This window comes from Phaethon lepturus, unplaced genomic scaffold (genome assembly GCF_000687285.1).
Source record: "Phaethon lepturus isolate BGI_N335 unplaced genomic scaffold, ASM68728v1 scaffold562, whole genome shotgun sequence".
In the NCBI taxonomy this organism is placed as follows: domain Eukaryota; kingdom Metazoa; phylum Chordata; class Aves; order Phaethontiformes; family Phaethontidae; genus Phaethon; species Phaethon lepturus.
The window spans coordinates 37947-56337 of NW_010525279.1; the positions used below are offsets into that span (position 1 = coordinate 37947).

An 18391-nucleotide genomic window follows, 5' to 3' on the forward strand; every position below is an offset into this window, starting at 1 on the left:
AGTTACTTTCTGCTTAGCTTCAAAATAGAGTCGCTATCATTAAGGTTTGACTGGAACAACTTTAACCTTGTTACAGCCATTTTTAAAGATGATCCTCATAAAAAGTAAACAAACATTGACTTTTTTCCCAGAACAGTGAAAGTGTCTCTTGTGATGAAACGTGAAAATTGCATGACTGCTTATAGTATCTGTTAGGATTTTTAAGAGAAGGGCAATCTGATGTTAAGAGATTCAATGAAAGGTACCAGTGTAAGAGTTGACATTAAGTATTATGAGTTCAAGGAAGAAAAGCATACAAAAGAAAGATGTAAAAGATCACTCTGGGGTTCACATACAGCCATTGCTCATTACCATCTCAGTTATGTGAATATACTCCTAAGTTACTTTCTGCTTAGCTTCAAAATAGAGTCGCTATCATTAAGGTTTGACTGGAACAACTTTAACCTTGTTACAGCCATTTTTAAAGATGATCCTCATAAAAAGTAAACAAACATTGACTTTTTTCCCAGAACAGTGAAAGTGTCTCTTGTGATGAAACGTGAAAATTGCATGACTGCTTATGGTATCTGTTAGGTATTTTAAGAGAAGGGCAATCTGATGTTAAGAGATTCAATGAAAGGTACCAGTGTAAGAGTTGACATTATGCAAGTCAGTAAAAGACCCATCAGTTGGGCCATAACAACACTTATTACGCTACATTTAGCCAACCAGCATCCATTTCTCTGCACAACTGACGTGCTGTCAATCAGAGCAAAAATGCATGAGGCCATAAAAGATGGTATTATGCTAATGGCATAGTCCTGGAATTTCACCTACAATGGCATCCTCAATATTGTACCAGGAGATATGATGGCCTCTAGTCTCTGTTTAAACAGCTAATTCTAGATGCTAAGTCGGAGGAGGTTTTGCTATGTCTTTCCACTGGAGAGGGAATTAAAAGAAATAATTTAAAGGAAGTCCTAGCAACACTAAAAATCAAAAGCATTTCTCTCATGTGAAGTTTTAATTTAAAAACAAAGGAAAGATTAGATGGAAAGATACCTTAGTAACAATTTGAGAGAGAAGGGATTACAAAATCTATTCATAAATGTTCTTCAAGATTGCTCATGAGCAGCGTATTAGCCATATGCAAGTACAGACAAAATACTTGAAATATTCAGTGGGATTCACTGAAATGAAAGAATCCATCTCCAAAAGCTATTACTTTTTTTTTTTTAATACAACTAGCCACTAAGGACAATAAAGCATTCTAACTCAAATATTTTAAAGCTTTTTTTTGGGGGGAGATTGGATTCAAAGTCATTCTTACAGGTTTTTGGAGGGTTTAAGAGCAGTGACCACAGACCCCATATAAAAAAAATAATGCTGACACAATATAGTCTATTCTGTAAAGACCGAACACTAGAAAATGGCATCCAAAGTACTGAACACACTGAAAGGATATGAATTAAGACTAAATTGCTCTTCACCAAATTCTTCAGCTTTAAGAAAACATATCTGACTCTATAAGTTTGAAAGGATGTACAAAGGGGCTGTTGAGTAGCCTAGCAGTAGTAGCTGTGCACTTTCATAAAAACTGAATCCAGCATTCCTCCTTTACCAGTAAGAGATATCAGTGAGCCTGTTAAGGTATTACTGACACACTCAGGAAGTAATTTGTACTCAGTGGCAGCCCTCTAGATATTTAAGAATTCATCCTCAAGCACTTCTTAATGGACTGTACCTTTTCCATTAAAAGCAGTGCCTCAACCTTGGTCCTTATAGGGAGAAAGCACTATAAAGCAAAAGGGAGGATCCTTGGGAAAAAAGTAGAGTAATCATGAATTTCAGGTGCAACACCCAAGGCAGACAGACACTGTTTCACTTGTGGTCCATCTTTCAGCAGCTGCTTACCACTGCACACAGATGAAGTGATGTTGTATAGAAAAGGATAAAACTGCAAACAGCGGATCATCTTCAGGCTGCTTTCACACTCCAAGCACTTGGTTGTCAAATCCAGTGCATGTCTAAAGGCCTGCAGAGCTCCGCTAATGTTGTTCAGAGCCAGATACGCATTTCCTAGGCTCAAAAAAGTCAGGGGCTGCAAAGAAAAAAGCAACATATTCCAGCACTGTTTAAAATTGAAGCCAACTAGGAAAAACCCCTGTTAATCCACGCCCTCCCAAATTCATCTGGAAAGAATAGAATACTTCCTAAATAGAGACTGCTTATTTTTAGAAGGGAGAACTAACAGCTTGATACATTGGTGCTAAACGAAAGCTGTTTTGACATAAGGTTATGTTCAGGATTCCATCTTCCTACAATGAAAAACAGCTGTTAAATACACACAAGCTGAAATGGATTTAATACTTACTGATAACCCATCATAAACATAATGCTTACTGCACAGAGTAGCAAAGAAATAAACTGAAATGCTTGAAGACATTTTAGAATTATTAGAAGTCATCACAAATGTAAAAATATTACTAGTGTTCTATCAGGACAGATGCATTCATTTGTCAAGAATGTTCAGGATTTACTCGAGCAGAATTAGGTTACTGAAAACAGCAGTCACACGAGCTTAGGGGTATACACTTATGTTTACTTTCAATTCTTTATAAAACTTAATATTTTTGTTCACTGCTTTTGGCTAGTCTTCCTAAAATATTGGGTTTTTTTAAAAGTACAAATTATAAACACTTTTTCACTGGGTACAATTTAATTAACACTTTAATACAGGCACATAGTAAAGCATTACATTTTGTTTGTTGACTGAGAAGTCTTTTACTTACACAAAGTAATTTGCTGCAATTAACAGTATAATGCTAAAATAATGACTACAATATTGTAACTTAGCAGTCATTTTTTCCGCTGAAATAATTTTACATTCGTTATCTGAAAAGGTGGAGACTGATCAGTAGCTTAAGATTTTTCAAAGTCATCTTAGCTTGTATTATTACGTCATTCAGAAAAAGGTGCTAGCTGAGCAACAGGATTTTTTTTTTTTTTTAAGCTTTTGCTAATATAGGACATCCTTCACTCCCTGTAGCTATAATTCTTTGTAATTTGTATTTGCTTTCCATTATATTCCAGGAATACTATTCAAGTACAAATTCTCCTTCCAGATTTTTTGATACAATAGGTATTACAGGACTGAGAATGCCTGAAAAAAATAGGAGCAGGCATTAGTGTAATGAGGTAGGACTCACCAATATTTTTGAAAAAAAGCTGTACTCACACAGCACGGTCCCAAGGATCTCTTGGGCTCCTCCCCTCCAAGGCTGTGCTTTCAAGTGTTCTTCTCAAGGCACGTCATTCAAACATAGTTCTTTCTATAGTTCCTTTTTGCACTCTTACCTGCCACCCAAAATGGGCTAGATTCCTATCCAGGAACAATTTTGCAATTGTTGGAAGCTGTATTGAAAAAGCTAATTCTATTTTTAGCTTTTTTACGTGCTAGATCACTGGGGGCCTGGCAGGTTTAAGCTCTCTGTTTATCTAACTACAAAGGTAGCAGCACAGGATAAAGTCACTTGAACTTCTCACTGAAGCATCTCAAATGTAAGACCAAAATTACTTCCTAGAGAAAAGGTGTTGCCCCCCCACCCTCCGCCCCCTTTTCACTATTGTTCTGGCCAGGCCAGTAGTTTAAACAGTTTATACAGCAACTTTCTATGTGACATAGGTAACAACCTACAAAATGTTTATAATGTTACCTTTCAGAAACACAAAAACCTGTTTTTAATCTGTGGTTGGAAGTAAATTAATCGAAAACTAGAACACAGCTTTTCTTCTAGGTATATAGATGAAATCTAAGGACAAATAAAACTGTATAAATAAGAAGTCAAGTAGCACAGAAAGATTTCTATACAGCCAAAGATCTTGGTGACATATGTGCTACTATAAGTGTTTTAAAAATCAAGATACAATGCTGATAGCATTATGGATCTCCATTTTAGATGAAAATGTTGCCAAAGCACCAGGATTAGATTCCTCAGAGCCACTGCTGATAATACAGGTTTTGGGAGGCAAAAAGTCTATCATCTGTTTTAGAAGAACTTCTGCTCTAGATGTTTATATTCTCATCAACCAGCATCACCCCCAGCGTGATCAAGAACTTAAAATGAAAATTAACATCTGTTTCAAATCACAAGCTGGAAGTTAAACTGCATGCACAGGTAAGTAATCACAAGTAAGTATCATATATTTAGAAAATAATGAAGGACATTCACTACTGAACAAACGCAAAAAAACATCATCTTACCTCAGAGGCATTGATGGCCAAAGCCTTCAGCAGGAGCCTGCTGGCATCCAAATGAAGACCATAATGAATCAAGAGGTTAGCAAGATTGACCAGAGGGATGTCCTGATACTCATGTGGAGCCAAATTAAATGCTTTTTGCAAACAGGTGATAGCAAAGGTGCTATTTCCAATTGCACGCCAGTACAATCCAGCTTCATTAAGCACAAGCCATAGAGGATCTTCTGGCTATAGGAGAGTCAGGGAAAAGGATGAAAACACCCACAAAGAGGTGACTCAGGAAGACAGAATTGCCTGCTCTTTGGTAAGAAACGAACAAACAAAACCCAGACTTGCATACTACCTTATTAACTAGATACAAATTACACTTTGCTGTGACTGCTAGCAGATCATTCAACCTGCTCTACCTTACTCAAACTGATGCGACTTACAGTCTAAACTGTAATTTAGTAGCAGCTGTTGCTCACATGCTACACATGTTGACTCTGTTATATTATGACCGCAAAATCCCTTAAAATTGACAAGTGATAATGGTTAGCTTGCTTCAGGAAGCAACATTTGTGAGCCACTTCAGAGTCTTAAAATTACATCAATACAGATCCATAGAAATGTTCAGTGTGAAGGTCTGGCAACTTTTAAATTGTACTTAGATGTGCTTCCAGGTCCTACATCCAACATCAAGAATTCCCATCAATTTAAGGTTTCAGAATTGTTTTCCTTTAGATTTAGTTATCTATTTGTCTTACGGAAGTTGACAAGTGACACACTTTAGACACTATTTAAAGATTATAAAATAGCAAGCAACAAGTGAGGGCAGGTGGAAGAATGGAGGAAGTGTCAAATACACCTTCAATGTTCCTTCCTACTCTTTTACCTATAACAGAAAAACCAAACACTCATCCTAGAGGAGAAATAGCAAAACTTTAAAATATTGACAGGTGGACAGAGCTATGTAAAACACCCACTTTCAGATGGAGCAGTTTGAAATGGTTTAGAAACACTTACATTCTAGCTTTTAATATTTTCAGCATTCCATGTTACCCAATTTTATGAAGCGTTTAAAGCATAAAAGCAACAACTGAAATTATGTCCAATCCAACCTACATGTCTGAAGCCCAAATGCATGCATGAGTAGGAAACATGCAGCTAGGATTAAAGCAGCAAAACAGATAAGGATCTTTACAGTAGTACTGTCCTAATGCAGTACAGCTGGCATTACAGTAGTGTATTGAAAAAACTAATCAGTACAGAGATTTTCCTCCAGATTTTCAAAACAACCTTACACAGGAAGGTTCTACCCATGGTTCAATATGAACTGGAAAATACCAATAGGATAAATTACCTCTTTGTTTGGAGCACCTTACAGAATCTATAATTGTGAGAGTATTTATCACCCCTATTTTGCAATGCACATACATAACATTACTTCCATGTAATTCATGCCAAACTCCTCACTGAATTACACTCCATACACAGGTCTCAATGACCTTTCTCTAACTAAATCCTCAGCAAGTTATTAGCACTTTGTCTTTCCCAATACAAAGATTCCAGAACAGAAGTGCCACAGTTGGTAAGTTTATCATTAGCAAAACAGGCATGACACACCAGTGTTCTTACATCAGCATCTAAATGACCGAGACGTTGAGACTTTTAGCACGAAGGCAACAAAATACTACAGCTGAAAACAAAATACCTATGCACTGCAACAGTAAGACATTAGACATGTATAGGATTGTTCTGAACAGCGTGACAGGAATCAACTCATACAGTTAATTTTTCTTCTTCTGGGAAGGGAGATGCACATAGTAAATGGTGTTGATTTTAGACTAAAACCAATGCATACGCTGCCTTGACACAACTTGTACAAGAAAGTTAATTTGAGAAATAACAGCTTGACGTGTCAGAAAGAGTCAACCTCTATCTCAACGCTTCCTGTCATCTGACTTGTGATGACTCTCAAAGGCCCCACGCAAGATGGAGGTGGCATTCCACAGGGCGTTATACAGATGTGCATTCTTCAACCCACAGTGCTAATTATCCTAACAGAAGACTGACAGAGGGTTGATTTCTTTGGAGGGGAAGGCAGGGTAGTGGGGAGGAGGAGGAAGAGCAAAAGGCAGGACATGTAGGGAGGGGTGAAAGATGGAGGAGTAGTTCCAAGCTATTTCTCAGTCAAGCAAATGGTTACTAGGATTAGCTAATATATTGCTGCTCCATGCCCTGCAGTCACAACAAGAACAAGTAACTACAGGGCTGTTTGGTCTACACTAAGCTAAATTAAATGGATACTTCTCTATATGTTTGTTTTTTACTTGTAAACATGGATTTTTAAGTTTCACCTCAGTTACAGGCAGCAAATAAGCTTATTTCTTGCCCATCAGTGACTGACTTTAGAAGTATAACAAAAAGCCTCAAACAAGAATTCTGAATTTATCTCATGCTACAGTTTTTCACATACCTTTTTCATGGCATGATCCAGAAACACTCCTATCTTCGCCTGTGTAATAGTTCGATTGCTGATACGAGAATGCAAGACCTGGACAACAAAGATTTTGATTTTTTTTAAACAAATGAAGAAATTTTACAGTATATATCTACATGGGTCATTCAAATCTCGCTTTCCTAAGTCCTGCCTTTACTAAAGGGGAAAAAAACCCCCAAAGCTGTTCTAAATAGATGATGTGAACATATAATGATTAAAGCAGCCAATATCTGGAAAGCAATATGAAGGACTAATCTCAGCTTAAAGTTAACAACTCAGTAGAATACAGTAGTTATTGGGAACCCCAAGATGATTAATCATGTCAAGTGACTGTTAGAAGTTTTAAAAGGAAGCAGTAATTTCAAATAGCAAATTAAATTTCCTATTCTGTGTGCTTTCGGTCAACATTTGAAATAAGTCAGACAACAAGTCTTATGCTGAGTGACAAGTTCTGCCTTTCTCCCCTTTTTTGCAAGTACTGATCAGCTTGTCATATCAAGTAATCTTTTAAATAGCAGAACCTTTCATGGTCTGAGTAAGATTTTTAAGGCAATAGAGAGAAGCACTTTAAAATAGAAGAGAATCAATGAGAAAATGCCCCTTACTTGTCTTGCTTGATCATCTGGCATCTTGGATTTCAAATCCAGATTACTGTCTAGTTCCTTGACCAGTATGTTTAAAGATTCATTGTTACGAGCATCAGTAATGGAAGAACAGTCTGGTGCCTGGGTTTCTCCATGCCTGACAGTATCTGTTGGGATACTCAGAATTGGCTGGACTCTAGCAGTAAGGAGAACCAAGACAAATTAGTATCAGTGACATGCAGCACATGCTATATAAACGTAAGAATCCGCTACATATCAGCTGACAGGTCTCATACTGTAGACTGACACAAGACATGAGCTGCAAACCAGGAGAATTCAAGGGCCACTCTTCTCTTGAAAACTCATTAATAAATAAGGTCTTGACTTTCCATTTTTAAGCACAGAATACCTGTAAATAATGGATAATGCAATAGAGATAAGACACAGAAGGTTCTCATATTATTCTAATAAGGACTGGATGAAGTTTAGGACTAAATAGATAAGTGAAAAAGAAAGTGCTGAAGTTTTTTTAAACTAAATTTTGATTTAAAAAACATCAAGAGGTAGCCAAATTATCTGGGAAGAACATTCTAAGTTGAACATTTTTTTTCAAAGGAAGCTTCAGGACATTTGTGGATGGAAACTGTTCTTTAACACATGCTTAATACTAGAATTATACCAACTAGGAGACGAAAGCTTTCTTACTACCACTATTCTAATGTTAAGTGAGTAGGATATTAAGAAATTGCATTGATCTATGTAAGGTAGCTATTGCAGCATAGACACATTTATTTTATTCTGTGTAGTAACAAATATTACTGACTATTCCACAACTAAGCTGGTTTTCTATCTTTGTCCCAAAGGAACAAGCCAGGGTTTCCCCTTCCTAATCCTTTTTTAGTGTTTTCTACTCTTCACGAATTTCTGTTATCATAACTAAACCTAAGAGCATGTATGCAATGTACAACAGTTAACTGTAGTTATTAAATATATACTCACCTCATTCTCTCTCTCAAGGTCTTTTTTTTTTTAAAAATATACCTTAGAAGACATTCAGAGTTGTGCTTAAATCCTCTTTCTTTTAGTAATATTGTAGGTATTTCATGTATTGACCTTGCACAGTCAGGAAAGAATCACTGTGAAATTGGATCTGACTGTTGTTACAGTTACAGCAAAGTCAACAATAAAGGAAAACACCCTCCCCTTCTGTGGAACGGCCAGAGAAAGAGATCTGAACACATCTGTGCTGTTGATTATTAACTGCATCCATCCTCTCCAGAAAGAAAATGCTCATTAAGACATTAGTCTGAAAACTTACAAATACAATTTTAAAAAATCAACACTTGCCTAAATCCCCTATTTTCAGGAGGCAGGAAATAAGTTGGCAGTTCTTCTGGATCAGGAATTTTGGGGAAAGATTTCATGCACTCTGATCGCTGAGGCCAGAGAATATGCTGTTTGTCCTAAGGGGGAAAGAAATTATTATTTTCTCAACATTTTTAATATTCTAATTAACAAGCTAATAAGAACATAAGGAGAAAAAAGAGCAGAGATCTTAAAAACTATTATGTTTCCATCTTTTTTGGAATAACAGCAGTTCCATTTTTTATCTTTACTCAACTGTACTGCTTTATTTGCAGCAGATGTTTGCAAAGGTAGCCAAGAACCAACCCCTCTGCACTGTAGTAGAGTTTCAAATGATGGGAAACTGGTACAGAGAAACTACAGAGATACTTATATGTTGAAGAAATTCAGAATGTCGCAATGCTACATTCTCCAGTGCTGCCACACATCAAAACTGTAGCCCAAATGCTAAGAAGTTTCACATAAACAAGGCAAGATTCACTCTTTCACAACTCCTCTTTGAAAGGGCAAAGCGTATCCTCTTCACTCACTCTATTGGATTCTACACTCCACACTGAAACGACAGAACGAGCAACAGGGGAAGACTGCAAGGACTGGCTGTGGTCGCTTTGGTTTGCATGAAGATCCAAATTCACAGAGGTCATGCTAGAAGTTGAAGAGTCTTCACCAAACTAGAAACAACAGAAAAACAATATTTAATAAGGAAAAGAGATGGTATATTACCAGCTGCATTTCTGCACATTATTTTTTTTCCCCACCATTTATGTAGTTAAGCCTCACTGATGAGCTGAAATTCGGGTAGCAGAAAAAAAATAGGAAATTTAAGCCTCTTGATCCACTCACACCATGGAAAAGTAATATTCGTGTTGTAAATAAGTCAACAATGAAAACACAGGTGCAAATCACAAAAAAAAAAAAAAAGCGAAAAGGTACCAAGCAAATGTTTCTAATAGACCACAAACAAAATCTACATACCTAGACTGCATAGCTGTAGTTCAAGTGAAAGTTACTAAGATTCATGGCTTTCAAAATCATCTTGATAATCTGAATTTGTAATTATTATAATAGGAAGAACATCCAAAAAGAAAACATAACATAGTAAAAATAATTATTCCTGTTTTTTAAACTAGTTGAGGGGAAAGTCCAGAACACATTCCACATTGCAAAATAAATGAAACCATAATCTTTATCAGTAGTTCTAACACAGCAGTGGTGTTGCTCTGTAGTTTTCATTCTGGATTTTCAGTATTAGTATACACCCTGCTTCCAAAACTTCTCAATATTGCTGTATCTGATTTCTTTGGTGCCCTGTCTAATTCAAGATATACAATCAGCAAATACTCACAAAACCAGGCTAACACCTTATTTTTGGGCTGCAAAAGCACTCACTAGATTCAACACCACTGAGCCCTGCTCCTCCATTTGTTAATCGCTTACGGCAGTGCTCCTTCTGGTAGGCAAAAAGATTACTTTGGAAGCAGTGTGCAAACATTGCATAGCTTGAGTTATACGACAGTGTAATAAACAAAAGAAATTATGATCCATTTTAAACACACTTTTAAGCTGTTATATTCAAATATTCTTTCCACTAAAGAATAATTCTTGTTCCATATACCACATGTACATTAGAAAACTAACTCCTTAGAAAACCTTTGCCTCTTCATTAACATTGGCTGCCTAATGCTTTTTCTTGTCCTCCCTGAAGGGAACTAAATTAGAATATTAAACACGTTATGATCCTGTTAGTGTGCCTGAAATGTAGTGTATTTATTTAAGAGAAAGCTGTAATTCCTCAAGTGAGGATTCTTGTATTTCATAGGAAAAAATACTTGGCTGTTCTATGCAGTTTGAAAAAGCAAAGCAGTCAATATAGAAGTGGCTGGTATCTCATAGGAAACTAAGACTTTGGAATGAAATAAAGTTTTTCAATTCAAATAATTCTAACAGATCTCTTTTCTAAGTAAAAGAAAGTCTTATATAATAAACCCGCTCAATTTCTACAATCCACAGTCTATCTCAGCTTGTATTACTAGCAAAAGAAACTAGCATTAAATACTTTACACTCTGGAAAACAGCCTAAATGATTTCTCACTATAATTACCGCACACAAACCATAACCCATTTGTCAAGCCTCAAAAAAATTGAACTATTTTGCTAAAAAGGCAAATGGGATGCAACTGAAAGCAGTGATATCAATTCACAGACAAACCTGAACATATTCCACATTTTCAAAAATGTCTCCACGGTGATAACGAACAGGCTGGTCCCATTGACAGTGCAAGCTATGCTGCTGGTTGCCCAGTCTACAAATTTGATGGTTCCCTGCAGAGCACAAAACATTTTTTTCTACTGTGTAAGTGCTATTTTGAGGTGACAAAGACAGCATACAGTCAACCCCTCCGGCCCCAATTTGGTCAACCCTTTTTATTTATTTAATCAGCACAGAGTAAACTCTGTCTTTCAAAGACTTAAAAAAATGTTGTTCAAGAACATATTGCAATCCCTTGTTTTAATAAGAACCACACAACAGGCATGCAGGGCCTTCTTAATGTATAAAGAAGTTACACCCTGACATTAATTTGAATATGTGCAATTTCTTCATCACTGTAATGAATGTGAACTCTGAAAAGTTGTACCTAATTGAGCTTCTTTTGCCATCTGTGTCTCGTGAATGATGTTCCTCAAGATTTGTTCCTCCTGGATGAGCTTGTACTTGTCTAAAACATCTTGTTGCCTAAGGTAATGGTCATGCTGCTTCTGATATTCCTTCAATTCATTTAATGTTCGCTGAAGTGATCTTGAGAATTCAAGAGTAGAAAAGATTTACCTCGAATGCTTTTTAAAATATCAGCTTTTCCTAAGTGTTGCACATTTTCAACTCTGGGTTTCTTAAAGTATTCTTATGAACAATTTTATTGCACAGTCTAAGAAATACAGAAAGTTGAAATCATTATTCTATTTGAAATATAAATAATTGCCGCAAGAGAACAATAAAAGTGAGATTGTATGCACTGCCACTAGGATGCTGCTTTAGTTACCTATGCTGGGCTTCCAATTTTTGCTCAAGTTTTTGCTGACATAGGACAGCATGCTTCCTTTTTACAGCTTGCTCAAACCCTGGTTTGGCCTGTAGAGCATGATCATAACACAGGACTGAGTGGTTGTACTCTCCAAGCATCTGAAGAATGACCGAGAGAGAGAATTAGCCATTGGTTGGTAAAATTTAGTAAAAAAATATTCAATATTTAAGGAAGTCATTAACTCAAATGTTAATTGGTGGTAGAAAGCAGTCTCTCATTTCTGAAACTCAAGCCACTATTTCTGCTAAAGAAATGTTGCAGGGGAATTTCCCCGGAATTTGTTTCCAAGTGCAAATAAAAATCCTTGCTGAAAGACAGACTTTTGGATGAAAATATCTTGACAGGATCTTAAACATTAAGTGTGAAATGCACGTGGAACACAAGATACATTGTAAATGAGTAAAGCATTACAAGTCAAGCCAGAAAGATTAAAAAATATTCAGTTTTCTACAAGCCTTGGAAAATAAAGATAGTATTTACTGCATATATATTTCCCAAAGTGTAATAGCTGGTAAAGAAGTCACTGTAATCCAGAGCTGCATGAACCACAATAGCTGCATCTGCGGAGAAGTGAGCCCGGTGCAGAATATTTGCCAAATTTACCAATGCAATATCTTTATTTTGCCTAAAAGAAGAAAAGAAAAGGAAAGGAAATCATCAAAAACAGTCGTTAAAAGAAGGTCAGACTGTGTAAGACTCGTGCATAAGGATACATTCATTCTTCAGTCACATATTTAACATGTAATTTGATAGGAAAATGTATAAATTGTATGTGCTATACTAGGCATATATAAAGACTAAGGACAAGTACCATGGATTATTCCTTAGGATACTTAGAAACTAAAACCTTTTTACTAATTAGGATAACTTTTCTAGTTATCCTAATCTAGTAATTTGAAAAGAAATCTTCAGTAGCAATTCTTACCTCGAAGAAAAATGAAGGGCACGCATGGCACATTCTACTACTTGGTATGGCTCGTTCTTTATTCGCCAGTAAAAAGAAGCCATATTATAGAGTACCCAGGAAGAAGAGTTCTGCAGTAAAGAGAAACACATGAACTATACTAACTACTAAGACATGAACTTAAGGTTAATCAGGGCTTTAATTTCTATGCTGTGGAGAGCTGAGCACCAAACCTGCTCTAAGGAAGGTTCTTCCTCCTCTGGAAAGCTGCCATTTATCAATAGTTGTGAATGTTCAGGAAGAATGAACTAGCATATAAATGTATTAAGGAAACAGAACTTCTGCCTTTCAGACAGGTAAAAATTCAAAATGAGATGAAATGCGAAGTAATGGTAGTTTAAGCATCAGTACCTTAGCTGGAGTTCAATGAGAGTTCCTGTATTTTGCAGGAAGGCATTGAATAAAAACATACACATATCAGTACTATTGTTTCTTCTTTGTTCTTTAAGTGCCTGCATTTTCATTTAAAAGCTGTTATTAAACAGAGCAATGAGTGTGGCTTGCCAGACCACACAAATGCATGAGTCATTAAAGATGACAGTAAGTATCTATTTACTGGCTTTGCTGATGCCTTCTTCTACCTCTGCTTACCTAGCAGAAAACGTTTTCAGTCTGCCTTTTGTAACTGTAACGTAAACCAAAAATATATGTGCAAAACTAGTATTGGATCTGATTGCATGTACCAGGCATATCTAATCTCTGGAGACCTTTCTAGCACTCTTTTTGTGTGTACAGTAAGATTACAGTTTCATACCTTCATTAGCCCATCATAAATACGATGACCTATTTCCTCTATACTTCTTCCCAGCCTCCGTGATAAGTATGTGAAGATTGGATCTTCTTTAGGTAACAAGGGTGCGGAAAGATTAACTCTTTCTTGGACACCCTAAAATAAAAATTGAACATTGGCATTTGCTGACACTTCAACTAAAAGTAGGAGAAATATACACAAGAGCATGACTCCCAGGAAAATTTGCAGCTTGGTTATTTTACATTCCTATCATCCTTTTGTATCAAGATCTTACGGACTTGACAGGATAATGCACCTTTGCCAAATGAATAATATATATTATTATACATAGGCAAACACCAGAAGCAGCCAAAAGCAGCCTCTGCTTGTGAATGCTATAGGAGCACTATATATCTGGCAGCTATTGATTTCACTAATCACCACTGAAGCACTTGACTCATATTTGTCAGGTTACACGCACACTATGAAAGCATCCCTACATTTCTTCTCTTTCTTCCTTCCCCAACAACAAACATACTTGTTTCAAAAGTACATCCAGATCCAGGAACAGAGCTAGAAAACTTCAATTCCTGTTCTGTTTGTAAGAAAATCCTTATCTGTACATGAAAAGTTATTTTAAAGACTTGTAAATAAAATAAATATCAAGACATACGCACTACAGCTGCATCTGCATTAGAAAATTTGCTCATATAATACTGTTGACAAAAACAATTTTTGCACCACACTTCCACTGTAACCTTTCTAAGGTAGATGAACTTTGCACTAGTAAAGAACTATTATCTCACCCTCTGGGTTTGGGCTTGGCATTCAGATACCAAAGAGAGAGTCATGTATGTTAGGGGCTACTGACAAGCCTGCAAACAATTTTCTGACCCTGAATCTTCACACAGTTGAACGACCCTGTTCAGCGCACACTGATTTTCAACTGAAACAATTCACAAGTTAGAAGCATTTCCAATGAATGCTACCATTTTACTAATGAAACGTGTTATGAAAACAAAATACTCCATTTTCATAAAACCCCTCTCTAAAGTAAGGCAAACAATAACAAAAGAGAAACAGGATCTGTGTAACTGACTGACCTGTCTTCCTACAAGCAGGTACTTTAATTGGGGCACAACTGTGGTTTTAAAAAAAAAAGTCTGAAACAGTCTTGAAATATTACAATACCTTTCAACCTTGACTGAGAACTGCCAGGAATAGTTTTCTATTCCTCTCCCTGGTTGAGAAAAAACCATACCTGCATTTGCTCACTTACCCGTAAGTGCTGAAAAGCATGAATGCTATATGGAAGATCTAGAACTTTTGTACAGTCTGGCTGCTGCAGGTCTGGAGGCACTGGTGACTTTGTGTCTATATAGTCTTCAGGGCTGAGGATATAACAACATAACACAGCAGACTCCAGATTAAAATACTGCTAAAGTTCATAGAAGACAGTATTGTAGTTGACAGACACAGTATTCTGACTGGACCATTACAAAAATCCTCTGTTTGAGCACATTAGACCATTTCTGATGTCTTCCCAGGTTTCAGTTGTATCAGGATGTCATCACTGTAGGATAAAGTAAATAAATTTCTGTCTGCTTTAGAGAAAACATCAACATTTGGATAGCCTCCAAAATGTATCAGCGTCAACCTAGTGTATCACTACTATGATTAATGATCTATTTGCCAGGCAAATGGCAATGCATGCAGATTAGAAGACTCTTGAACTGAAACAAACAAATCCCAAGCATTAGCGAGAAGCCCAAATGAAGGTATCTGAGGATAAAATGAATCTTTTCCCGGTTCAAGTCATTATCTGATTACATTAAAAAAATAAAACTAGAAAAACAAAACAGTCAGCCCTGAAGATGAATTACCAATGAAGCTGAATATCAAGCAGACTGTCCACACATCCTTTATTTACTTAACACAGCAATATGTGTATGACCAGAAGGTTCAACAGCTTCATAATCAACAGAATTTCATTCAAATTTAAGTCAAGACAGTTCCCACTACAAGAAGTGCAAACACTCAAAGCACATTCAGGCAAATTCAGCTCCCTTCCACATGATGCACTTCAGTTTAATTCACATGTCTGGTCACATCAGTACAGAGTTACAGTGGTGGAACTGATAGGGAGGCTGGGAATAGAATGGAGAAGTTTCAGGGTAGGGCTAACATGGACAGTTTCGTGGAGACAGCATTTCTGTGTTGTACCCTTTCGTAATTAGTGGCAGAAGCTGTTCCAATTTTCTTTCACAATAACACAAAATAAAACAACTGTCATATAAAGAAGAGCCAGTGACAGTATTTTTCTTCTTAATTGCATTAAGAGGTTTTGTTGATTTTTTCATTCAATAAAAATCTTAAAATACAAAGCATTTTATTACCGGATATCTTTGCTCTCTAAGGTGATGTACGTGCCATCGTATAGATCTAGGTCCCCCAAGGGCACCTTTGCTTTAATGCAGTCCGGATCCTCTTTATTATGCCTTTGTTCCAGCCCTGTGTCTCTGTCCTCATTTTCCTCTATATGAATCTTTTGAGCAACTAACTGTTTCTGTAGGAATAAAAAAAAAGGAAACAGAAGAATGTATACTGATGAAAGCAAACTGTATAGTTGCTGGGAGTTGAACAGTCCAACTTTTTCCTTAAAATAAAGTCCATTTGAAGAAAATCTAACACACTCTCTTCAAATTTTGGGAATATTTCCCTCTGTGGGGGAATATCGCATCTGCGGGATATTTTTTGATTTAGATGGAATATAAGTATTTTCATTAGAGATAATATGACTTGAAGAGGCCCTTATTTCTCCTGCTGTACCTAAAAAGAGGGCTAATAGCATTCCAAATTCATGGCAGGCCATTCAGAAAAAGAAATAATAGTTGTTAACAGTACGTCAACTTTTCCATATTTGGACCCATCTCCTCTACTGTAAGACCTCATGGAAATAATATCAGAGATTGCAAACAAAATGATCTTCTTAACCATCCAACATGCTAAGTACAACTGAGGTGGCAGGCTAATGCAAGAATCAAGACTGAGAATAATTTCTATAGATCAGCTTATGATGTGCCTTAGGAGCTACCTTTCACCCTATAATGTTCATAGGTATTGATTACTATGACCAGTCAATGGACTAATGATCTGTCCCAGCACAGTAAGCTGTATTTAATTCTCACCTAGATCTGCAAATTGAACCCATTAAGTATCACAGGGATTTATAGGTGAAAAGAGAAGAAAATGTGCATTTTTAATTACAGCCATACACATTTGATAACATGCTACTATGCAATACTAGAGATATATACAGTAGTAGCAACCTGTGTAAGATCTTACAACAGGTAATTTCTGATGAGAGTTATTTGTATGCCACAAATTGTACATTAGTCACAATTTAGACACAACCTGTGTCCTGAAAAGCTTACAACTGTTGTTCCAAACATAGCTACAATGTACATTACCACAAAAACGAGTATACCTTGATGAGAAAGACTGGCTGAATACAGTCACATAAGGGGCTGCCCGGCTTTGTTCCCCTCCCTTCCATTTCTCCCATTCACCTAAAGCTACCTCTGGTGCTCATCTAACCTCCCAGTTAGCTAGTTATGATAATCTGAAAACATCAAAGCTGGCACAAGAGAAATAAGTGCATAGCCAGAAAAAAGGCTGCGAGCCGTTAGCTTGCTCAGTCCACATCATATTTAAACTTTAGTTTAAATTATCAGTTTGAAGTTCATTAAAGCCCTTTTCAGAAGGATGTTTTCAGACCCTTTTTCAATAATAAATGGGTTTGAAGAAAAACAGAGGTGACCTGCTCTCTGATGTGCCCTAGGAAAAGCAATGGCCCGACAAAGCCAGGGAAATTCATGGCCTGCAGGCTGTACTCTAAATAACAGCTATAACAAATCTAAGACAACACTTCTACAAATAGTTCTGGAATATAGTAGTCAGCTGCAGAATCCAGTACCTAAATTACTTTACTTAAAAATGTTACTATTTATGGATATCAACAGCAAATGATGCAGCTGAGGACAATGATAACCAGTTGAGCAAACCTGAGCCACAAAATTCTTGAGCTCTAAAGAATTCTTCATCTTTTCACTGAAGCACAATTATGCCAATAATGACTTCTGTTCCCCATCTAAATCACTAAAAAGCTTATGAAAAAAAATTCTGTGTTTTCAGAAATTAGTTAGTACTTAACATTTTGCTTTACCTCCAGTTCTTTGAGGTAGTTAACTGTTGTTTCTTGTCTCATTAGTATTACCAAATCATGTGGGTTCCTCAAGTTCATTGGTGAATCCACCTGCAAGACATTTCAACAGTCCATAAAGTAAGACATTCTCCTAATTAGAGTAATTTTAAAAGGTAAGAAGTTATGTTCATTCAACTACAGTTTGTCTGTTCAGAGGATTTCTGTCCACTCAGCATTCATAGTATGTCCATACTTTAAATCTGTATTTCAAACAACATTGTGATTTGAGAATCCAATTCAAACCATAGTTTAATTTTAAACCTATTTCAGTTTATTCAGGCACACAAATTCTAAGCATAAGAGGCAAGTAAATTTCTCACAAAAAAAAAATTACTAAGAGTACCTACTGCTGAAATACTAGATACCTTAAATTGTAATCACAAAAACTTATTTTCTTTTACAGCTTTTAAAAGTCCTCCATCATGTCCCTCAATAGGCATAAAGTATCTCAGCTTCAAGTCAACTCCCCCATGCAATCAATTTAACACACTGGCCTAGAGTTAAGATCTATTGCCTTTAAGATTAAGTAGATGAACAACATCAAGACACAAGCAGGTGACGACTGAAAACTCCCGTTATAGAAGTCCAAGCTACAGCTTCCACAGCTACGTAAAGGAGTTGGCAGCTCAATGAAGAGTGACATTATGGGTAAGTCACAGAGAAGAGCGGTTAAATGACAGAC

General features: G+C 36.5%; 1 protein-coding gene across 1 annotated transcript in view; it reads right to left on the bottom strand.

The window, feature by feature from the left end:
* The window catches only part of TTC17 (tetratricopeptide repeat domain 17), a 50420-nt gene that overhangs the window by 29317 nt on the left and 2712 nt on the right, over positions 1-18391 (bottom strand). Inside the window, exons 2-16 of the mRNA XM_010282673.1 lie at positions 17671-17760; positions 15842-16011; positions 14725-14836; positions 13470-13601; positions 12677-12786; positions 12232-12376; positions 11710-11849; positions 11308-11468; positions 10881-10993; positions 9202-9342; positions 8654-8769; positions 7328-7502; positions 6699-6776; positions 4244-4468; positions 1894-2080 (exon numbers count right to left, since the gene is read on the bottom strand). Of these exons, the coding sequence (XP_010280975.1) occupies positions 1894-2080; positions 4244-4468; positions 6699-6776; positions 7328-7502; positions 8654-8769; positions 9202-9342; positions 10881-10993; positions 11308-11468; positions 11710-11849; positions 12232-12376; positions 12677-12786; positions 13470-13601; positions 14725-14836; positions 15842-16011; positions 17671-17748 (2083 nt within the window). The 5' untranslated portion in view covers positions 17749-17760. The remainder of the gene's footprint in view (positions 1-1893; positions 2081-4243; positions 4469-6698; positions 6777-7327; positions 7503-8653; positions 8770-9201; positions 9343-10880; positions 10994-11307; positions 11469-11709; positions 11850-12231; positions 12377-12676; positions 12787-13469; positions 13602-14724; positions 14837-15841; positions 16012-17670; positions 17761-18391) is intronic.